The sequence below is a fragment of the Thunnus albacares genome, chromosome 24, assembly GCF_914725855.1.
Source record: "Thunnus albacares chromosome 24, fThuAlb1.1, whole genome shotgun sequence".
In the NCBI taxonomy this organism is placed as follows: domain Eukaryota; kingdom Metazoa; phylum Chordata; class Actinopteri; order Scombriformes; family Scombridae; genus Thunnus; species Thunnus albacares.
The window spans coordinates 5685972-5710448 of record NC_058129.1 but is presented as its reverse complement, the minus strand read 5'-3'; the positions used below and the strand labels follow the sequence as shown (position 1 = coordinate 5710448).

Sequence of the window (24477 nt, the reverse complement as noted above, 5' to 3'; positions counted from 1 at the left end):
CTGATTGGGACCGATTATGTTCGTGAGTTAATATTCCTGGCAGCATTTAAAAGCATCATAATAAAACGAGTTTCTCTTTGCATCAATTAAATCAATATTTCAGGTTTTTACTTCATGCCCGCCTACCTGGAGTCTCGCTATCTGTGATATTTCACTCTCTGTAAGGGAATCCATCCTTTATTAGAGACACAAGCGAGCTCGGTTGCTATTGGAGACGGACGTACGCCGCTGTTAACGGGATGACGTCAGATTCATTCCCTTCGCTTCCGTCATATAAAGACAACATATCATATTTAATTAACTCTTAATTAAATATTGTGATGTAGCTGTTATTGTTGGTGTTTTCAGAGAGTTTAGGGTAGAGAGCAGCAGAGCTGGTAATTGATGTAAACAGGCTTATCAGTCCACAGATGGCTCAGGCTGCTCTAATCCTCTTTTAGCTATATGAATCCCACTCCCCCTTTTCTTTTCTTCTCTCCCCTCCTCCTGTATTCTGTTTTCATCTCCTGTGTCTACTCCTCCTCCTTCTCTGGTTCTTCAAGTAAAAGCTAAAGCGGAGGGTTTTTTTCTAATGGAACGATATCATATATAGCCTATACGGTGTCAAGCAAGCAGTAATTAGAAAAACATTACCGGTCAGCGTTTAAAAGTAAAAGATGAGTTTCAACGTTGTTGTTTTTTTTTTTTTTTTCTCTCACTGGACATTTAAAAGTAATCAGATTTGAATGCTCAATGTAATCTTCCTTAGTATTACACACTTGCTGTGCACTTTATTAGGAACACCTGTGCAATCAGTGGGTGATTTGTTAATTCTTAGCAGGGCTGGGGGGTGGCCCAGTGGGAGGGTAACCCTAGGACTGCAGGTTTATTATATAGGCCTAGCCTAATTCTTTATTATATGATTGCAATTATAATTTTGATTTAATAGAGCTGCTATGAGGCTAAATACATATTTTGTGTAGGCCTATTCTTTTACTGGATGTGGACATTATTTTTCAAAACACACCACGGTTTTGACTAGAACCTGACCAACACTGGATATTTGGGGTTGATGCTGATACCAATCAAACACTTCTGACAAAGATAAGTAATGGAGGCATGATATTTAACGATAAACTTTATTGTCCAAAATGACAACAGTGCACTGAAACTCACTGCTACATGTCACTTTGATTATGAAGGTGACACTACTCCATGAGTATATAGGTTACAGTATAGTATATAATTCAGTATTTATAGTATATAGTTTGGAGAATAGTATAGATCCAAGACAAAATGGACAGAAGGGCGGGACTGACACAAAAAGGCGCAATTACAAATCCATCTGCTACTTCAGCACCACAGACAGCGCCATGGATTTATCAATACTCAGCACAGTTAGGCAACTGATATTTCAGAGCCATGGTTGGAGCCATAGATTCTAGCTCGCACAAACCTCAGTCAGATCAATGAGTCAGGCAGACTAGACTAACATATTCGACTAAACAATCCCTCTGCCATTGCACTCTCTCTGCTACTAAGGGGATGGAGAGGGGGGATGGCAGATTTACAAGGGGATTCATTTTGGTTAACAAGGGGGATGGCGTCCCCTTCATCCCTCCTTAAATTTCCTACTGTGTGCAGTCTAATCCAATCCAGTACAAATCTAATTTTTGAAGGGGGAATCATGAGACTAAAATTCAGGCTCATTTGCGTTAGTTTTATTCCCCATATTTAAAAATAAATAAATAAACAAGCCTTTACTTGGTATTTTTATCTTTCCCGGTTGCCTCATAAGTTACACATTTTAAGACTCCGGCCTCTATTCATTTCATTAGGGTTTTGTTACAAAATAGATTCACATTTGATCATGAACCATGCTCTTTCTGCATTTGGTGAACAGAAACCTATAATATTTTGGACATTACATCTACATCAGGTTATTTTTAAAGCTTGATTTTAAATTTTCCCATATTAGACAATCTTCTATCTAGTATATCTCATTTGATTAATCTAATAAAAAATTCAGACAAATACCATATTCATACATCAAAGTGGAGAGGCATCAAACACAACTTTGTTTATGATTGATTTATCATTTTTAAATACTTAAAATAGGCTACAGCAAATAAGAACAAATCTACAATTATTAAGACAATGTCTCAGTATTCAGAGATTTTGAATGAGACTGCTCTGAGTGACATTATCATTGTGTGGTGTCAAATTATTTCTGAATGTCTGGCAGGTCGGCAATATTGTGCCAATATATCACAAACTAAAATGCATGGGCGCCACGCATTAATGTGGAAGTGTAATTTACTGTACTTCCGGCAGTACTGCTATCTTGACGCATGTGTGAACATGCGCCTCATATCTGCGCTCTGGACGAAACGGAGCTGAACGAGCAGCGCTGCTCTCAGAGCAGATCACACACTGGCTACTGCTCACTGCTGGTCATGATCAGTACACCTGACTTCAGTATCTTTTTATCAAAAACTGTTTTCTCTGGATCTATTATCCGCTATTGATCTTCTGTCGGTATGCGTCCATATTGGTAAGATTGATCTCTTCTCCCTCTTTTAACTCCTGTTGCTTAGCCAACAGTATTCTACTATAAACTCTCAAATAACAGCCATATCAGATCTGTTGTGGGTGCACATGTCTTTGTGTGTTGTTTATGCATAGTGTCATTTTATAACTCCTTTCTTGTGTGTGGGAGGTGTTCAGGAAGGGGGATGCCCTTGTGTAAACTCAAAGGAGCAGTATATTAATATTTACATGCATTTACAGTATGTTTCTTTATGTCTGTGATGCAGTTTTAAACAATATGCTGATGTGAGTCACTCATGCTTACAGGATAAGTAGTGAGAGACAGCGAGCAGGAGGGATTGAGCAGATACAAAGTGGAGGGAGAGGACCTCCAAAAGTAGGCCACCCATAACATAATCTCTCCCTTGCCTCCTTCTTCCATTGTCCTGCTGACTGAAGCGTTAAGCACCGACAGTATTCCACTTCGTTTTCTGTTGATTTTAAGGAGAAGAAAAGTGCAACCCATAACTGAATGTCTTTAAAATGTAGATGAATATAGCAAAGATGGGAGTTTTGGTTCCTAAACTGACTATAGGTTGAAAATTCAAACCATGGTCAGTGAGTTCTGTAGTGCAAAAACACCTGCTTTCATTTACTTGAAGCCCCCCTCCACTCAGCCATTGTTTCTCTCATTGTGACTTAGACATACCAGCAGGATTTTGTGACATCACAACTAGTTTGGAAGCCAATTATAGTCCAATATGTAACTGGGACAAGTGTGATATGGAAACCTGAAACCTCCAGTGCACAAATGTTTTCAGTGAAGTAGAAGTTTTCCAACAGTTAAACTTTTGAAATTGGACTTTTCAATAAGGGATGTGGAGTTAATGTAACTTTAATATTTTCTAACAAGGTATTTGAAGTTTTTTGTGGAAAAAACATATAAGAACACATTTGATATAAATTATTATTTAAAATAGACTATTGTAATACACTTTAAACATGTCTGGAGAAGCTCTTTAATATAATTTTGTCAGAACTTGTTTAAATATATTCAAATTATAAATATTTTCACATATTCTCATTCAAAACATATGTCCCTTTTCTTTTCCCGTTCGTTTCCAGTTAAACACTGAACAGACGTATCTCCACCTGAATGCTGTTGTAACATCATCAGATACAAAGCAGAAGGGATGAATTCTTTGATTTATCCACAAGGAATACCCATTAACTTTAACTAACAGTTTTCCAGGGAACAGATGCCTCGCTCCTGTCAACACAGGAACTACTCATCCCTGACTTCCTGTCTACCCAGAATTCTCTGAGGCCCACCTACACCTCATCTATTTCTCTGTCTTTCATTAAACCTGTGAAGCATGTGTCAGTTAAATAAGGAGTTACATAAGTCTGAACAATGCAATTATTTGCTCAATAAAATGATATATTTTTCCAAGGACATTTATATCCTGTTATTTGAAATAGTTATAGATGTGGTGTTATCAAAAGCACATAAAGGGATGTTTTAAAGATTAGATGTTATAATTGTAAATAATTTTGCAATATAGTGTCCCTGAACACCAGCAGGAGACTCTGCTCTGATTGAATTTGAAAGTTTTCAAGGACTTTAATGGTAAAATAATCTTTCAGTTTGTTGCTCTTAAGAGTTTTTTTTTTTTAAGATGTGTCTTTATTTTTGAGATTTGTTCTCAGAGACAAAATCAAAAAACCTTGAGAGACACCAGAATTCAGTTTTGCAGAATTTAAACAAAACTGAGAGCAAAATGCTTTTCTCATGAGCTTCTTGTATACTCCAGCTTTAAACATATAAGAAATGTAAGCTATGTGTTCATTTTTAATTAGATTTATTTTTATTTTTTAATATCAAATATTGAAACAGAGTCTTCATTATTGCATCATTTGAGTTACCAAATTCATTCAACAGTTACATTTAGTGAGGAGGATCAGTGGTCAGAACACTACTTCAATACAAAAAATGTATTGAAGTAGTGTTCTTAAAGCTGCTCTGATGAATATTTTTATATTAACAATGGTTCAAATAACTACTTGTATGTGAAAAAAGTGTTGCTTGTACTGATGAACCCACAGAAAATGATCACCCAACTCTGCAGTTTCCCTCGGTTCTGTGGAGCACTTTAGCACCTTTAAGCTGTTTGTTTTTGTTTTACGGCCCGCTACTTTATTGTTTTTGGTCAAGTCTCGCTGCTCTCATCAGTGTTGTTTGCCACAGCAGCAGGTAGCTGTTTTCTGCAGAAAAACAGCTCTGATAAACCCAGTGTACATTACCTGCCCAGAACCAAACTGTAGACAGACAAATTTAGCAACTAGCTTGTGAACTTAGTGGCGCATTTAGCAGCTAAGGAGCTAGCCCAGTGTGGGACACTCTGGGACTGAAATAGTGCCAGTTGCTCCCCATTGAAAAGCTTTCCTTATGCAGAACTGAAAAATTCTGCGTGAAAACACTTCCAATAAGGCATAAATTTTACCTTTATATCACTTGTCCGAGTGAGTCTTCTCAACCTCATTCTGATGCACCAAGCTGTAATGTAAATCATTACTTCCCACCATAAGCAGTGCTAGTGCACAGTAGCCAGGGAAGGCCCAGTCTGTTTGCCAGTAGTTACTGCAAATTAAAAAAAACAGGGTTTTGTTGAGGGTTAAATGTGTTCAGTGATAATTTTGGGGAAGCTAAGGTTCCCCTAGTCTCTTAATAGTGCTGCCTATGCTCCCTACACAACTACAGTTGGTTAGAACCGCAGTTGAAAAAGGTGTTTTAGCCCATTCCACATTCGAAAACAAACTGGGACAAGCGACACAAAGGTGAGATTTATGCTTTAAGACTAACTGGTTAACTACCCCATCTCAGATAAAGAGTAACGAGTAGACCCCTCCCTTAGCTTTTCAGTGGGAAGCATCCTGGACAGTCCGAAACCGGGCTTGGTGAAGACCAAAACAGAGCTAAGAGGGGAGTGAATATTGAATTTACAGTCACCAAGTGATCAGAAACATGACTCAGAATAAATGTGGTGTTGCTCTGTGTCTGGTGGATGTTTAAATGGTTAAAACTTAGTGTGCTAATAGCCTACGTCAGTGTTGTGTTTACACCTTGTAGTGCTGCCTCCAAGTGGTCAAAAATCAATAAGTACGATCTTGAGGTACCTGTACTAGTAACTTACAAGCCACTACATTTATTGAAACACTCTTTGTTCACCCACACAAATATTATCACTTACTGCCTTATTAGACCTCCTCTCAGGATTCACTCTCCTGTTTTCTTTCACCTGTTAGGCCGAGACTAATGACACTTTTACCATTTATGGATTTCAGTGACCTCCATAATTGCCAGCATACCTGTGCCCAGCTTCAACCTGAGCAGAGGTTTAATCACCCAGTATAACTGAAAACACCTGTGTGGGTGTGCAAGGCCTTTAACAACTATAATTACTTTGCAGATTAATATTTTACATAGAAATGTGTGATTATCTTATAAAGTACAATAACAATAACAATAGTGTAAAGTAGTTGAAATAAGCTTCACCTCAACCAGCTTCAATATTGAAATGCAGCTTAATATATTACTAATAATAATTCAGTACTATCATATATAATAATATAACACTAACACTTCTCCCTGCATAACAGTACCTTTACTATTGATACTTTAAGTACATTTTTCTGATAATACTTATGTAATTTTAAAATAATGAAGTACAATTTTGAATGCATTTTTTTACTTGCAATGGAGTATTTATATGTTGTACTGCTTCATTTACTTAAAGATCCTCTCCCGACATGTTTTAAGATATTTTAAGTTTTAAGAAAATATCTTGTTAAAAACCTTAAAATGACGTCTGCTCCTTCTCCTTCATCAAAAATTCCAGAATCTAGAAATATATTTGAATATCGAACCAGGATTGGCTTCCAAAACTATTGTTACATACACGCCTTAAGATTGGATTTTCAATGAGCACAGAGAAACTTCCCACTTTCAGCAGATAAATGTGAAATCAAACTCTGCACATACATCATTCTGCAGAGTGACGCTCAAACATTCAACTGTAGGAACAAGAAGTAAAATATATTTTCGAGTGGAGGAGAACCTTAAGTTTGAGATCTGAATACTTAAATACAGTGATAAAGATGCAGCACAGACTGCAGCCAGTCTGTCTGACAGATGCCTCACAGGTGATGCCACTATTAAGTTCAGGCCAGTTTTGGTATTAATGGATCAGTGCCCTCAGCAGAGAGGATTTTAGAGTCAGTTATAAAGCTCGCCTTTACTTTATCTCTTTCTCACTGTCAACAGTTTACATTACACAACATCAATACAGCTACAATTCTCTCTATATATGCAAATATCACTCATCATCATTTACTGTAAGTTCATTCAAATAGCATCAAAGAAATAAACAAAACAGAATGCAAATACTAAGTTTAAAAATACAGTTTTTTGCTCATAAAAATGGTGTTTTGCCTGATTGTGATGACCAATCACCAGTCATGATTTACTAATCTCTGCCCCATCAGTAACAATTAGTTTGCCATGACACAGTTCAATAACAGCAGTTGGTGTTTTCAGGGATTTCTAGACAGGAGGCACCCTGCTGTCAGACAGATTGTCTCCAATTACAATCCTCATGCACACACACACGCACACACACACACACACACACACACACACACACACACACACACACACACTCTCACATGCTGTGCAGACCACTAGTCACTTGGGCCTCCTAGACAGCAGCATCACACCAGTGGCAATGGAACTGTGAAAAATACAATCCCTTAAAAAAGATCAAAATACAAGTATCCGCTTTTCTTTGTGCGCAGCAGCTTCGCTTTCTTTACCATCACTAATATAACTCAAACTGTAGGACTGTTACACATACAAGCAATCTTTCATGTACACATGTGACAACATAACTAAATTTTCTGCTCTACCTTGTAGAAAATCACCTCCATCCACCTGGCGATAAGTTAGAATAACAGAAACCAGCAAAATTGCAAATTAGCATATGCTTCTCCTCAGGTCAGGTGCGGGATGCATAAGAACATCACTTGTCTTGCCACCATCTTGGCCTCACCATAGCAACCCCCCCTCCTTCTCCAACACACACACACACACACACACACACACACACACGGGTTCTTAAGCAGGCTTTTCTTTCTATCCTTAGCTCCCCCCCTCCTGTCTTCTCCTCTCTCCTCATTTCTCCTCTCTCTCCATCCGCACCCTCCCTCCTCTGTGTGCCCGATTACCGACTGCCATTTTACCCAGAGAGCCGTGGAACCAGGGGCTCCTCTGTACATCTCAGTGTATGACTTAAACCATAGAGATAGCCGGCACACACACACACACATTCACACACATAGTACTAGCTCCTGGTCTGGCTCGACCGGTCGGTTGAGCTGACATCAACAGATTCCTTCCAGCTTTTCAAATCTTTTTGGACCATGTTTCCTGAAAAAGTGAGTAGTGTTCCTGATAGTGTTGGTACATTTTTGTAAATATGGTTCTTTAAAAATGGTTGTTACGTGTGTGACTAGTGGTAGAAATTTTTCTCAACAACTCATTGGACAATTTGAAGAATCTCTGATTGGTAAAAAGTGGTAAAATGGGTCTGTTGTTACAATGTAGTAACAATGACTTAGTAGTAAAATAATCTTTGGTGATATTATGTGCTAAAAAAGCATTTATAGATTATAATATGGTTGTAAAGAGCCTCTACAGCTATATTGTTATTACTTATTGTTGCTTTTTGATTGTTTGATCCTTCTCTATCTTGTTTTCATCTTTAAAAGTGTCTCTTGTTCCCATTATACTCAAAGGGCTGGTGCATGTAAATGTAAAAAACTATCAGAAATTGCAGATAGTCTCTTAAATCTTAAGAAGTATGAAGAAGAAGACCGTATCTTGGGCTAATAATACTGTAATTGAATGTGACTATCCTTGGGTTGTACCTGTAGGTTAAGGTGTATGCTCTAACCTCACATGATGTAGGATTAAGTTGCCTATTTAGGCCACAGCAGGGAAAATAATTTAAAGCTGAGTTCTTAACCTGTGCAGCTCTTTCTACAGGTCAGGACAGCATGAATCCCACAGTAAATTAATCCGAAATTTAAAGTACAGGCCTTATGTTTAGTACATTTTTAGACTCCGTCATCACTGTTGTGCTTGGAAACAAATCCTCAAGCAGCCTCGTCACCCAGTTCAAACGGGCAAAAAGTAAGCTAGTAAAAAAACAGCTTGAGAAGCTGTTTGTTTGTGCTGTGTCACCTTGAAGACTAATGATTTGCTGCTATGGCTCATGTAAAATCATATTTGAAAATCATTATTATTGTCACATGTAGTTAAACAGTTGGATTTCCCTCAAAAACAAAAGAATTTGGTGATTTTTAAGGTTGTAAGGTTGTTAATAGGGACGGAGCTAAAGAGGGATTAAGGAGGAGAGCATCACGTTGAGTGTCCACAGCTAAGAGCAGTGATTTGGCCTGCAGTCTGGCCTTATGGGACTCAAGAAAAAGCCTGCTTAGCTCACGGATGACACTGACTGTTTTTCACAGGTTTTTGAAAGTCATCACAGCTCACAGTCATGATTAATATTATTATCATTCTATTTAATATAGGAGGCAAGTAGTAACTCTGGGCTGATCACTGTCCTGTACTGATTCAGGCTACACCTGTTAATATTGCACTCATTTTATTGTTGGTCATATCAGGAATAAATTATTTTTGCTTTTAGTTATACAGAGCTTACTTTTTTGTTTGTATAATTCAAATTCTGTCAGCATGTGAGTGATTATACCATTGCCCAGGTGTCCATAGATCTATGCAACACATAAAAAACAAGCAGAATAGTATAATATTGCTAGGGATTACTTCATTGACCAGTAATTTGTAAGGTTATAAAACAAAATAAACTATATAACACTGTATATTATGCAAGCTGGTTTATGTTGGCTCTCCAGAAGCAGGACAGAAACTTTCTACATCCGTTCCAAATAGGATTTCTACATGTGTGCTAGGCTGCTCCACTAAATATAGCAGGCTGTGGGAAGCTCTGTCCTCTACATCTACATAGATGTGCATGTAGCTGTATGCATTCAGTATTGTCAGTTTACATTATGTGACTATTTTCTGTTGAAAAGTCATTGCTCATCCATTGGTCTAATGTCCAAAAATTGACCAAAGCAGAAATCTTCTGTTTCAGCCATACTGTGATAGATATCTTATGATGTGTATTATTTAGAAATGAAAGATGCTTATGCAGAACATTTTGAGAGAATGAGAATCATGGGGAACCTTTAGGAATTTTTTTGCCTTCTTGGTCATTCCCATAATAGTGGATGGTGATCAACACTTAGATTTGTTAGGAAACAAACCATTTACCTGGCAGCCTACAGGTTTGATTTGAGAATGACTTTGTACAAAGTGTTTTCCCCAGTTGTAGCCAAATGACATATGTAACACCCTGATATCAGGTAGTCCTGTTAGTGGATGTCCTGTCCTGAATCCTTAGTCAAACACCCTGATTAGGAGTTGACACCCTGTGAGTGTGATTAGATATAGAAGGACCAAAGGCAATGTAATGCATTAAAAAGGTCCTTTGACAACTTTTGCTTTTGTTATCGTAGCTCATGCTTAGTATGTTTTAAAAAATCAATTGTAATAGTGGCAATTCTGCAAGAGAACTGCAATCAATCAAATTGCTCTTTAGGTCTGTGTTTTCCCACATGTAAAGTTCTCAGCGAGGCTGTGATGTAATAAAATTTGCAGTCTTAAAGTGATTTATTTTACATTTTTAATCTGCTTTACTGTTTGACAACTTCTTTAGATTCAGTATTGCGTTTGTGTGTATCCTTCAGGTGTGTGTGAGAGCGCAGCATGCATTCGGTCCAGACAGGCATGTGGGACCCTCGTCCCTCATCTAAACATGCCTCGCCCCTCTCCCAGCCGCCCCCCACCCATTCCCGCCTCACCCATGTAACCAGAGCCACCCCGGCAAAGCGGATCACCTTCTACAAAAGTGGTGACAGTCAGTTTGGGGGCGTAAGGATGGCCATCCACAAGCGTAGCTTCAAATGTTTCGACACCCTGCTGGATGACCTTTCGCAAAAGGTTAGTGGGACAGGTATCAGAGCTGTGATGGAGAGATTTCCTTTGAAGCTGACTGTGTCACTGAGTTACACTTCACTTTCAACTACCCACTTTGGCAACGGCATAAGCTTTACTTCTGTAAATTTTCACCTGCAACAGACATACAGTAGATACACAGTGTACAGATGTACAGTATATCGAGTATGAGTTCATATATGTGTCTATATCTAGGTGCCACTGCCATTTGGTGTGCGGACTGTAACTACTCCCCGTGGCATCCACGCCATCAAACACCTGGAGCAGCTCCAGGATGGTGGCTGTTACCTCTGCTCTGACCGGCGCCACACTAAGCCAATCAACATGGAGCTGGCTAGCAAACGCCCGAGTATCTGGTACAACCACAGCCGGAGACCCCAGCGTCCTGAGGCCTCGTCCACAACTCCACCCGGCCATTTGCCTTACAGGCAGCGACGGATCCTTCTGGTGAAGAACAGCGAGCCGGGGATGAGGAGGAGTGTAGTGTTGAGCAGGAGGTCGACCAGGAGTCTGAGGGCCTTTCTTGATGAGGTATCTGAGGTGATGCAGTTTCATGTCCGCAAGCTCTACACTCCAGAGGGACGCAGGGTAAGAAGTGATTTGTATTTGAATGTATAGTTATAATTTAGAGTGTGTTTTGTATGACAGAAGACACCCTGTTTAGTGGAAGCTCCTGACACTCTGTGAATTTGTTTCCAGATTGACAGCGTGCAAAGCCTGATGACTTGTCCTGCTATTTTGGTGTGTGTTGGCCGGGAAGCCTTCAGTCCACTGCTAGTAAACTTCATCAGGAAGAGCTCAGATGAAAAACTGCCTGGGTTGGGCAGCAGGTCACCTGGTCTTGGCCCCAGAACCCCTGGAAATGGGGCCCGATCCCCTGCTACTCAAGGAGCAAGATCCCCACCTCATGGAGCTCAGTCAAGGGCCAGCGAATACAGTGAAGGGCATGAGAGCAAGAAAAATGGTGAGCTATTGGGAATTAACAAAATGTTTACAGGCAAAGGTATTTACATATACAATACTGGGTGGGTAAATACACAATACACAAACCTCAATTTCAACAATAGACATAAAGTAGTAAAAGGAGTAAGAAAAAGTCAAAAAAGTGCCATTTTAAATGTGCTTTTCTCACTCTACTTTCAGTTAACTTTGGTCTGGAAACCAAAAAGAGCATCATCCACCCTCGTTCTGATTCCTCAAACCGCTCCACCCGTTTCTCTTTGTCTTCAGAGAAGTCATACGGCAATGGTGTCAGTGCATACTCCCAGGGCAGACCAGCTATTATGAACGATGACATTGAAAAGCGTGTCCTGGTCAATAAAGATGGCAGCCTCTCAGTAGAGATGAGGGTGCGTTTTCGCCTCCACAATGAAGAGACCTTACAGTGGTCCACCCAGATTAAAAAATCCCCATCTCTGACCAATGACTGTTGCCCTCTGAGCCAGGCGCACCCCCATTACTTGCAGCAGGGCCAATCAGAAAGCTGCTCTGACCCTGATTCCACAGCCTTCGACACAGAGGGTGTGGAGTATTCCAGCCAACCTCTGCAGCATGCATTGGAAGGGAGTCGCTGCCCTTGCTGCTATCCGAGTCAGGAACAGCAGTACGACTTGTGGGAAAACCCTGTACACAGCCACAAACAGCGTCCTGTCCCACCCCCCCATAAATCCAGCCACACCCACACTATGATGAGACATACACACTCCTCTAGCTCTTCTTCATCATGTAACTCAAGGAGAGTGGTGCGCTGCCGAGCACAACTCTCCAACTGTGGAGGAGGTTCTGGTTCAGAGCAGAGCCAACTGGTCCAGGAGGAGATGTGCGTGACAGAGCAGGTTGAGCGCAGAGTAGAGGTGGAGCAGGATGGAGACACCCATGTAGAGGTTTGCAGGGTGAGCCGGTGCTGCAGTCGCAGTGAAGTGGTCGCCATTGATAGCAACCTACGACCACTTAGCAGGAGGTCAGCTGAGGATGAGCTAATGATAGAGGAAATGGATCGTCCGCTGTCTGGGGTCAGCAGCTCCTCACACGTCCTGCAATCACTGAAAGAAGACCAGGATGATGAGGATGATGACCTGCCACCCAGCGCCTCACAGTGCGGTCACAGCAATGAATCATCACCATCCCCAAACTCCCAGACAGGCAATGACAAGCCAACAAGCAACATTTCAGCCAGTTCCGTCCACTCTACCAAATACAAGAAGCACAAGGATGCTGAAGAGAGAGGAAGCAGAACAGTATCAGCAGCCTCTTCCTGTCACTGTGGAGCTGCCACCCCACACTCAACAACTGGAGCAGATGAGACGGATCGAGCTTCCAGCTCCAAGTCCAAAATAAGTAGGGCCTCTTGCAGGTCCACCACAACCAGGGTCCCAAACTCAGAAGAGGAGGGGGCAGCAGATGATGAGGATGAAGAGGTAAATAGGGTTGTTAGTGGCTTGTCTGGTCACACAGGACTTTCAGCAGGCTCTCGGCAATCAGGATCATCCAGTGTATGTCATAATTGTGGGGGCTGCAAACATGGGGTCAACTCCAGTTCCAGTAGTAGAGCTTCACAGAGGTCCCATCACTCCCTCCGAGCCTCTCCAAACCCCGCCTCACCTCTCTCTAACCAAGAGAATGCCAATGATGGCAGTGAGGATGATGGCTCAGATGTGTCAGCTGTGTCAACGCAATCCAACAAAACCAACCTCACCAACCATGGGCGCTTCTCTGTAACATCAAATATTCTAGAGGGCAGAGCATCTAGTGCCATGTCCAGAACATCCAATCCGGAGCAAGCAGGAATAGAGGAAGACAGGGCTCCTAGTGCCACCTCAGCCACAAGTCACAGGTCCAGCAGATCACAGAAGTCTTGCTGTAATGGTGCCACTGATGCCACAACTGAAAAAGAGGAGAGAAGCCCCAGTGCCATGTCGGCTCAGTCCAACCTGTCTGCCAAGTCCAGCAAGTCTCACAAGTCCAACAGCACTGGTATAGCTGAAACTCCTGACATCAGAACAAGAGAGGAAGCAGAGGGAGAGAACACTGTAGAGAGAGCAGTTAGCTCCTTGTCAGCCAAATCTGACATTTCTGCAAAGACCAGAGCTTCAGTTAAGACTCACAAGTCCAACTGCCCATCAAGTATAATGATTGCCTCTCCAGCTGACAATACAGCTTTGGAAGAGAACGACACAAACAAAAGAGCTCCCAGTAGCCTTTCTGTTAAGTCTAATGCTTCTGCCAAGCCTGGCAAGAAAGAAAGACCTGAAAGTGTCCTGTCTGCTAAATCAACTAAATCAAATGTGTCAGCAAAGTCCAGCACATCTCACAGGACCACTTGCAGTCATTGTGTGAGAGAAGTATCTCCAGGTGCTAAAGAAGCTGATGAGCCAATTAAAGATACAACAGGAACGGAAGGAGAAACAGAGATGGAGGAGAGAGCAGCGAGTGCCCTGTCAGCCAAGTCCAATCTGTCTGCCAAGTCTAATAAATCCTGTAAATCCACCAAAGCTTCGCAAAGGTCACTTTCACCAAGGTCAGAGGCTGGAAGAGATGAAGAAGAAAGGGCAGCGAGTCAAATGTCTGCCAGATCAGTTAAATCCAACATGTCTGTCAAGTCTAACTGTAATGGCAATGAAAAGGTAGCAGAGGAGGCTGAAGAAAAAGAAAATGAGTGTGTGGAAGAGGAAAGAGAAGAGGAGGAGGAAAGACCAGAAAGTGTAACATCCGCTAAATCAGAAAATGAAGAGAGGGCAGCCAGTGCAATGTCCTCTAAATCTAAAAAATCTAACTGTAATGGCAGCACAGGAGAAAATCCTGAAACAGGAGACAGTACAGGAGATTGTGAAAAGGATGAGATTAGGGCTGCCAGTGCTTTGTCTGGTAAATCAGCTTCATCTGCAAAGTCTCACCACACAAATTGTGACACAAGTTCAAGAGTAGCGTCTCCGGCTAAAGATACAGCTGAAACAGAGGAGGGCGACATGGTGGACAGAAGCCCCAGTGCTATGTCTGGAAAATCAAACATCTCTGCCAAGTCCGCCAAGTCCCGAAGGTCAAACCACACCCCAGCATCTCCAAATCCAATTGAAGCTGCTGTTCCTTCTGTGGAAACAAACGGAGAGGAGAAGCAAAATGGAGATCAAGAGCGGGTGGCTAGTGCCATGTCTGTAAAGTCAAAAATTTCAGTGAAATCCTGTACTTCTAACAAGTCAAATTCTAGCAAGCATCTTAAATCAGTGTCACCAAGTCCAAATGTTGTCACCATTAAAACACCAGAAGGGGTTGATGAGGAAGGAAATGTGACAACAGAGAGAGCACCTAGCACTGCATCAGCTAAATCAGGAAAATCTAAAGTTTCATGTACTTCACGTAAGTCCAATCATAATGGAACAGCTGATATTGCTGTTATTGAAACAGCTGATACAGAAGAAAAGCAAGAGGAAGACAATGTACCAAAAAGTAAATCATCTGAACACTCTAATGGCCAAACGCTCTCACCCAGGAGGACACGTTCACCACGAACACACTCACCCAAAGCTTCAGCTGCATCCCCCAGCAGTCCTCCATCCCCTGTACAGCAGTTATTACCTGGCCCTGGTGTTGGAGAGACAAGAGGACCCAGTGCCTTGTCAGTTCATTCCACAACCTCTGCTAAGTCTGGCAAGTCCAAATGTCACTGTAGAGCAGCTTCGGCACTTGAAAAGGCAAAGAAAGAAAAGGAGGCGGAGGTCAAGGAAGTGGAGAAAAAGGAAGAGGATGAGAAGCTGAAAAACGAAGATGACAATGAGCCTTCAGATCGAGCAGCCAGCGTCCTGTCTTCCTCCTCCAAAAGACAGAGGAGAGAATCAAGAGGCAGTGAGCATGCACTGAGTCGAAACTCATCAGGGTCAGTCTCTCTTGGGTTACCAGAGGACCAAGAAACAGGTGACTCAGATAGCGGCAAGTCCAGTGTTTCATTTCACATTATCACTGAGAGTAAGGGCAGAGTGAAGACGGCAACTCCTGATGTCCGCAAAAGCACAGAAGAGTCTGCTAAGGAAGACGTAGAGAGAACAGAGTCCGCTATGTCTCAAAAGTCCAACATTAATGGCAGTGAAAGCACTTTTTCTGACAATCCTCAAGCAGTCAATATACCTACTATTGAAATGCCTGGAGGAGGTAACAATGAAGGCGAAGAAGTTGGAGAGCAAAAAACAGAAAGAGCAGCCAGTGAACTCTCAGTTAAAAGCAGCAGGTCTCACAAGTCTTCTCATAACTGTAGCGTCAAATCAGCAGCTCGATTGGCTACTAATGAAACTAAAGAGCAACATGCTAGTGCCAGCCCAACCAAAGCAGGAAATGAACTTGAAACAGGCAGTGTGAAGTCTGCTTCAACAATAAAAGCTAACAATATGGACACCCTCAACAATAGGACCCCATCTGCAATGTCATCAGCAAGTGCTAAAGTTAGGAGCAAATCCCCTGCAAGTGCCAGTGCTAAAAATGCCAATGTTGCAAAAACATCTGCTGGAGATTCAACAAATAATGATGCTGAAAACAAGGCCTTCAGTAGACCAGCCAGTAAAGCCAAAGGGAAAGAAGATATCACAGACAACGAGGCAGCCAGTGTCCGCTCCAAGAGTCCCTGTTGCCTCAGGCCTGAGTCTGCAGCTTCAGCTAACTCAGGGTCAAAAATGAAAGCCTCAAAGGAGAGTAAACCAGAGGATCCAGTCATATCAGACCATTTTAATACAGTCGAAGGCGACAGTGGCAGTGTCACATCTGTCAAGACATCCAAGAAACAAGAAACACCAAACAAACCCTCAACGACCTATCCCTCACACAGCACCAGACCATCTAGCAAAGTGGAGACATGTAGTGAAAGCACTCTGTCTCGCTCTCTGTCTGCTGCTGACTTACTGAAGGAAACCATGGCGGCTGTACGTCCACACAGCCGACAGTCGAAAGCCAGCAAAACCACCGACAAGCCAAGGAGTGAGAAAAGCAGCAGGTGTCAGAGAAACAAGAACCAGAAGGATCAGGAGGAGCTAGAAATGACACCTGCCTGTCTACCCAACGCTTCCCCTAATGAGGTCATTAGCGATTGGCTGCGGAGCCTTCCTGCTAACAGCAACATGTTTGCACTTGAGGATGGGTTGAACGAGGAAGAGCAGGAGAGGGAGGAGGAGGTGGAGGAGATACCTGGAGAGGAGGTAGCAAAGGGGGAGGATTGTCCTGTAGCTGAGGAAGCAGACAAGGAGGAGGAAGTTGAGGCTGAAGAGAAAGAGGAGAAAGAGGAAGAAGTTGAATGTGATGCAGCGGAGGAGAAGAGCCCAGATCCAGCTCCAGGTGTTGCAGCAGGGACCTCATCTCACCCCACCACTCTCTTGTTGAGTTCTGAGTCTCTGCCAAGGAACTGGCATTCTTCAGTTGCAGTGATGAAAGTTCTTCTGAGCTCTTCTCTGGGTCGATCTCGGAGCATGCCCGAGGTAAGCTGAGAACTATGTAAAAACAATAGTACAAAAAGAATATACTGTTGTACATAATTACATATTATGTAATATCAGTTTCTATCTATCATCAGATCACGTAACAGTGTAAATCTGATCTCTCCATATCAGTGGTTCCCAGCCCCTTGATTTGGATCCCCCTAACATAAAGGAATGTCTACTTGTGACCCCATGTTGCATATAGGTGTTATGACCAAGTCAAACAAAGAGTGATATTTCTTCTTGTACTTGAATAACTGTTAGAGGCCTGATAAGGTAAAACTATCCAGTAAAAAGGTTAGGGTTACATGTAAATCTAACCCATAAAGCTTAGAAACAATAGAATTTTGTGGAACATGGATATTTTCTCCGATTTCCTGTTCTACTAATTGTCTTGGCATCCCATAGATTTATCTTGTGACCCCAGATAGGAAACCATTGCATTCTATGAATGTCTGATTAACATGGATTTAGAATGGAATATATCAATGTTGACACTATTTATGTATGTAACATGTAAACTATTGGTATACTCTGAACATTTGCTGTCCTCTCTAGGTGTCTCCAGTTTATGGTCGCAGACTGAGCACCTCAGCCAGGGGGCTCTTGGACTGTTTGGCCCAGCTCCAGCTCATTGAGCCTGCAGTGAGCCCTGGGTCTGGTCAACAAAAGGACCGCAAACAGCAGTATGACGACATTATGGCCATCCTTCAGTCCCTCTGGCTCACAGAACCAAAGGACATTGAGGCCAAGGACTGCAGCAGAGACCAGGTGACTCCACCGAGGTCCTCATCCGGGGTGGGTATGAGCAGTGGCTCTGCTGGATCAGGGAAGGAGAATGGAAATCAAGGAGGAGATGAAATACCCCCAAAGGAGACAGAATCTTTACATGAGGATGAGGAAGAAGAGAAGGTTGTAGAGGAGGAGGAGAAGGAGGAAGGAAATGAAGAGCCAGAATACAAGGAAATTGAGGCTGAAGCCATTTCAGATCCAGAAGACACAAAAACAGACATAGCAGAGGAACCGGTGCAGAGTGATGAGCAGAGTACAGTCCCTCCAAGTCTTGACAGCCCAAAAGCCACTGACAACCCTTCATCATCAGACAAGAGCTCTGTTAACGACAGCTCCAAATCCCCCACTGATAACGAGCGAGAGATGCTGGAGGACTCCAGCTCAGGCACGCCTCCAACTGTCCTGCGAGCACCCTTGTCCAAAAGACTATCCCAAGACCCTGATCCAGTTTGGGTTCTGCATCTTCTGAAGAAGCTGGAGAAACAATTCATGAACCACTACATTAATGCCATGGCGGAGTTCAAAGTTCGTTGGGACCTGGACGACAATATCATCCTGGACACAATGATCTCCGAGCTGAGAGAGGAGGTGAGCCGGCGCATCCAGAGCAGCATCGAAAGGGAAATGAGGAAGATTCAGAGTCGAGCCGGCAGAGGGGGGAGGTCGAGCCGGCCACCACAGCTAGGGAACCTCTCCAGGGAGTCCACCATGACAGATAAGAGGCGTCAATTGTTGAAGGTAATTCCACCACAAATCTCCTCTTTACATCTAACAAGATACTGCTGCTGGAATGGCAGAAAGATAATGTTTGATTTATGTTTCAGGTCATGAAGAACCAGTCAGTGAAAACTGCTGAATCCCTCAGCGATGGTGAGATAACAGGTGACTTCAGCGACCAGCGAAGCGAGGACGAGTACTGCCCCTGTGATGCTTGTGTACGCAAGAAAATGGCCGCCCGACCACTCAAAGCAAACCTGATGGGATCTGAAGCACCAGTAATGATGGAGTTTGACCTCCTTAAGATACTTCAGCTGAAGAAAAGCCCGTCACCTGCACCTGCAGTGCCGCCACTACCTGCGGACGAGGAATATGACAGCATGGCAGATGAGGAGGGGAGAAATTTAGAGGTACTGCAGGAGGAAGAAGAGGAGGATGAAACTAAAGAGGATATCAGAGCTGAAGTTGTTTTAGAGGAGACTATCCCAGAGGAGGATGAGGAAGATATAGAAGAAGATGAAGGAGAGGAAGTAGGAGAGGATGGAGATGAGGAGGAAGAATGCCAGTGCCACTCTGCCAGAGATGAAGAGGTGAGCAGAGAAACAGCAGAGGGAGAGGAGGGTGAGGAAACTAGTGACAATGCAGAAGATGAAGGAGAGACAGGAGAAGATGGGGAGCAGGAGGAGAGTGACAGGGAGACGGTAAAAGAGGTACCAGCAGGTGATGGAGAGGAGGAGGAGGAAGAGGCACAGGTGGAAGAGTGTGAAGTGTCAGAATTTAAGCCTGAGGAGGAAGAAGAAGGATCGTCAGGCAAGGAAAAAAGCGGAGAAGAAGAAGAATCAGGGGAGATAGAGGATGAAAACACCGCAAATGAAGAATCAACGCCGGTGGAGGAGCTTGTGGAGGGGAACATCAATGCAGAGGCAGAGGATGATATTGAAGGGGATGATGGCACCGGAGAGGGCGAGTCAAATGAAGATGAAGAGGTAAGAAAAATTTTAATTAAAGGAATTTACTGAGTAAAAGACAAGAAGTAACTGAACCAAACAACAAATCAAAATATCCCATCTACACAATAATGGAATTTTACTATTACTACAACTTGGGACTAATTTCCCTAGATTTGGCAATTATTTCTTTTCAAGCAGAATTGACTTTGACATTTTAGCAGTACATACCAGTTTGAGCACCACCTATTTTAAAACACCTTTGAGTACCTGAACATGACCGCAGGGTTAAAGTCTACCTTAAAGAGGAATCTGACCTACTGTAGCCTAACAACTAATTCTAAGCCTGTGGGAACAGATAATCTCGCCATCCAATTAGACAGACTGGACAAATCTGTTTTGTTTGGCAGCAACACAGAGCTTCCACTGCTAGAAGTCTGCTGTTATTGTCAGTCACCAACTGTTTCATGAAAACCTTACTTTAAATTCTCATACTTTAAATCAATCTGTTCTCACATTATTTGACACACACACAAACAGATATTTAAACCAGTTAAAGATCATTTGCATTCAGTTTGTAATAGATCAAACACATTGCAGGCTTTCTGTGCTGAAGTTAATTTTAAACCATTGCTTTGTAACTAACTTGCATCTGTAATTACTGACACTTAGCTGCCCCATCAGTACACAATTAAGTTAATTACAACTGCTCAAAGATAATTTACTGTTATCTTGTTTAACCTTCAGGGTAAGGGGGTGACTCCGGATGTCTGTGTGACCGAGGGGGAGGAGGCCGATGCCGAAGACTCAAACACAGACGGCAAACGTCCAAGTGACACCAGTCCGGACGAATCAGGACATGAGGGGGCTGAAGCCACAAGAGATGAGGAGGAGAAAGAGGGTGGAGGTAATGGTGATGAGGAGGAGGTTGTGGAAGATGTTGTCGAGGAATTTAAGCCCGAGGAAGAGGAGGGAGAAGAGATCAGAAACACATGGGAGGATGGCGCTCTCCTCCATCAGTTCACCAGGACCTCAGTGGAGTCCCAGCCCGGCTCCTTGGAGGACATTGACATGGATTCACTCGAGAAACGTGTTAAGTCCATAGAAGTGCCCAAAAAGAATACCGGTGGATCCACTGGTGGTGCGGGCCAGAGGAGGAGCCGGTCTCCGGCCAGGGTCAAACGGCGCAAACCAAAAGAGAGCGACGTTGAACTGGATGACTTAGACATTTAACTCACATTGAAACACCTCAGCGTGCTTGGAGAGACTAGGCGTGGTCTGAAATCACAGATTTATGAAGAATATCAAAGACTCCAATAAACCCTTTCTCTATCAGTGACCACACGGGTAGAATTACGTAGGTTTAAACAACCAAAAACAAAGACTCAAACACTTGAAGCACTTTATCACTCTGGTGTAGAAGGACAGCAGAAACGTCATGATTGTAGAAACTTGAAACTTGAAACCACCATGTTATCCTATTTAATTATATGAATTATATTTATTATGGTTATTTGTATATTTTTGAAGTTAATTGTATGTATGAGGGGATATGTCTATCTCTGGACTATATGTGTATGAATGCTGTATATTTTTGAAACCAAAAAAAAAGATTTTTGACACCTATGGGTATATTATGTGAACTCAGTTTTGTGTTCAGTGGACCACAGGTTTATTGATTTATTGAATCATATAGCCATACATCTACAATGTACCTCCAAGGGATGTTAGATGTTAAATGACATTTTCCTTAGTGTTTCACAAAACCAGCGTACTGATACTTGGTTTGTGTTTTAGTTCAGTTCTTGTCTATTTATTTGGATTTGTCTCAATAAGTTGAAGATGCTGGATTCTCAGGGGTTTGGACAACCAGGTTGCTTTTGAAAGGTCACCTCTGAGCTATAACTTACCTACCTACTTATATCTGTAGTCTATAAAGAAGACTTCTGTTTAAAACTACTCAAACTCAGTAATGTAATCTGATTACCTTAAACAAATAGTTGGACATTTTGAGAAATTGCAGAGAGTTAGATGAGAAGATTGATTACTACTCTCATGTCTGTACACGAAATGTGTAGCTGAATCCACTATACAGCTAGCTTAGCGTACCACAAACAAGGCACAAACAGCTAGCTTGGTTCTGTCCAAAGGTAAGAAAAAAACATCTGGCTGCACCTCTAAAGCTGACTAACTGGTTATATCTCATTTGTTTAAACTGTACAAAAAACAAAGTGTAAAAACAACAAATTGTGGGGTTTTTTTTGGGGGGGGGGGTTATGTGCCAGACTATATCTTAGCCGGGGGTTGTGACTTCCTGGACTTTTGTCGTCACTGTGAGGTTGCCAAACGAGATATAACATGTTGATTAGTGAGTGAGCTTTAGAGGTGCTAGTCGGTGGAGTTTGTTACCTCCAGACACAGCCAAGCTAGTTGTTTCCCTCTGCTTCCAGTCTTTGTGCTAAGCTAAGCTAACCGTCTCCTGGCTGTAGCTTCATATTTAGTGCAAGGTTATGAATATTATTGATGTGTTTTCTCTTTAAACATACTTCTGGGTAAACTCTTGTGTTCTTTTCAGCAACTGTACCTCATTATATTTATCTAGTCCATTTACTGTGATTAATATACTGTACATGCATTTATTTTCCCACAAACCCAGGCCTGAATAGAGCACACTGTGACACTGAGCGTATCTGTGAGAAGAGCCATCTTGTGTTTCTGACACAGAAAAATTTACAGTAAACGCCAGTCTGAATTTCAGGTTGATGCATATCTTCCTCTGCTGCTTAAATTCCAGAGCTCTTAAGTGTGTTACATGCTGTAGATTCAGGTGGGGTTTACATAACCAGCGTGTTACTGATGCCTTACTGTATCCATGGTTATATGAAGGTAGATCAACAGAAACAGAGGGGGAAATCATGGTTAAGTGGCTGTCTTTTGTTTCACTTCTCTCTCTGTTAGAGGCTCTCAAGCAGAATCAGAGAGCCTGTTAAAGAGGCTGGGATGGATCAAACCTGCTCTTTAAAATGCTGGAAAATATACTTTTTGAGACCCCTAAGGAGTATTTTCTCTTGTTTAAACTAAATAAGGCTGAGTGAGCTGGGCTCAAGGCTTAATCCCTGACTATACCTTTAGAGCAGAGATATTCTGCAAATGGTCAGTGTGAATGAGGCAAAACATTTTTATCTCTTAAGGCCTCCTGTTTGTGGTACCAGGGGTGTGTGTGTGTGTGCCTATGCTGCTATTGGTCTGTTTGGCTGTCCATCAATCTGTGACATCACCAAGTGAACATCATGTACCTAGAACAAATGTATATGAATGTAATAATATTAATATAAATAAAGACATGTGGACAGGGTGGTGACTCATGTTATTTCACCATGTGAAACAGTGTGTGCTAAAGTAAAATGTTGCTAGATTGCTGACTTCTCTTTGTGGCACTGAGCAGGAACAACATTGAGCAACATCTTACTTCACAGTGGTGTGATCTAACTTAATCTAGGCTTGAGTGCCAAGGGCTGACTTTTTGTTTCATGGAGCCTTGACTTTGACTCAAGAATCAAACACCTAAAGGGTCGGTTCAACTAAATTGCAAAATATATATTTATTTTTCACTCACCTTAGCCAATCAGATACTGTAGTTTTGTTTAGTTTTTTTCCCCGCAGGATTTGAATATCTGTCTCTAAGCTTTGAAGGACATACATGTCCTCACGTTTTTCCTAAGAGACAGATAAGATCAATATCATTCTGATGTGTGTGCATTAACTTTGGTGCTAGAGCCAGCAGGCTCTTGCTTAACTTAGCATAAAGGCTGGAAGCAACTAGTCTGGCTCACTCCAAAGCCTAATAATTCACATACCAGTAACTCCAACACACAATATGTACAGAATGGGAAGCACAGGAAAACCTTTCATTCTTAATTCAACTACTTGCCTCATAGACACACCATTTAAATAAGCTAATTAGCTACTTTTACTGTGCTACACATTTGGCTCTAACCAAAAATTTAAAAACTCTGCTCCTCCACACAACCATTTTTATATCTCTGTTTGTATATGGATTAAACAAATGAGATACAACACAGACCGAGGCAGGCAAGCTGTTTCCCCCACCACCTGCTGGCTTGGGCATACAGACATGAAAGTGGTATCGACCATCTCGTCTAACTCTCAGCAAGAGAGAAATGTCGAATTATTACTTCAGTTGGAACTTTATTCGTGGTACTCACAGTGCTGAACGGTCCCTGTTAAAAAAAAAAATTGAGAGCCTAGTTTGGAAATTATCTAACAGAAATGAAATTCCATTTACTTCAAATATTGTCGCAGCAGAAGAAATCTCAGTGACAGATGTCTCAAAACCTGAGCAAATAAAACCAATAATATCAGCATGAATAGGTACCACTATGGGTAAGTGAAAATCTGAGAAACCAACCCTGTAGTTTTAACCCTGGGTTCTCTGTTGTAGTGTAATAATTGTATGAACCCTCCATCTGGCCCAATCATAAAAACAGTGTGTATTTTGAGAGTGTGCTAGTCATCTATCCATCCTTCCTGCAGCTATTGAAAGATGTTTTTACATCAAATTGTTCTGCTGTGTGAACATGCAGACACATTTTTTTTAATTGGGAGCAACAGACGCTTCATGATAACTTTAAATCACTGTGAAACTATTGTATTTGACAATCGAATTGGTCACTATGTACATGTATATAGAGTATGTGGTAGTAGTCTAGTAGAATTATGTGCTAATGCTTTCTGATCCAGATCTGATGTGCACTTTACCTTCCTGAGGCACAGAGCAAAAACACTCTGTGCTTCCCTACCTGCCTTTGGCTCTGCCCCAAAGGTGTTTCCAAAGCTGCTCAGCTGCTCTCAAGATACATTCACACGTCACACTAATCCAGTA

General features: G+C 42.1%; 2 protein-coding genes and 1 long non-coding RNA gene across 6 annotated transcripts in view; 2 read left to right on the top strand and 1 right to left on the bottom strand.

Moving 5' to 3' along the window:
- c24h8orf74 (chromosome 24 C8orf74 homolog) overlaps window positions 1–24477 on the bottom strand; it is a 29034-nt gene that overhangs the window by 3715 nt on the left and 842 nt on the right. The window contains exon 1 of one of the 4 annotated variants that reach the window (XM_044344481.1): window positions 5013–5765. The exons of 1 other annotated variant lie outside the window; for it this stretch is intronic. In XM_044344481.1, coding sequence (XP_044200416.1) covers window positions 5013–5081 — 69 coding nt within the window. In that variant the 5' untranslated portion in view covers window positions 5082–5765. Of the gene's footprint in view, window positions 1–126; window positions 290–2833; window positions 3416–5012; window positions 5766–24477 lie in introns of those variants that run through there. 2 more of the 4 variants (XM_044344480.1, XM_044344482.1) reach the window with 2 other exon arrangements.
- LOC122976178 lies at window positions 426–4539 on the top strand. Its single transcript, XR_006400848.1, has 3 exons — window positions 426–2533; window positions 2836–2905; window positions 3634–4539. It is a non-coding gene; the product is annotated as an uncharacterized LOC122976178 (long non-coding RNA).
- rp1l1a (rp1 like 1a) lies at window positions 6575–22929 on the top strand. Its single transcript, XM_044344473.1, has 7 exons — window positions 6575–10651; window positions 10862–11254; window positions 11366–11630; window positions 11810–17118; window positions 17677–18648; window positions 18735–19613; window positions 20322–22929. Exons 1-7 carry the CDS (start codon window positions 10418–10420, stop codon window positions 20805–20807), a joined length of 8538 nt encoding a protein of 2845 aa, XP_044200408.1. The 5' UTR covers window positions 6575–10417; the 3' UTR covers window positions 20808–22929.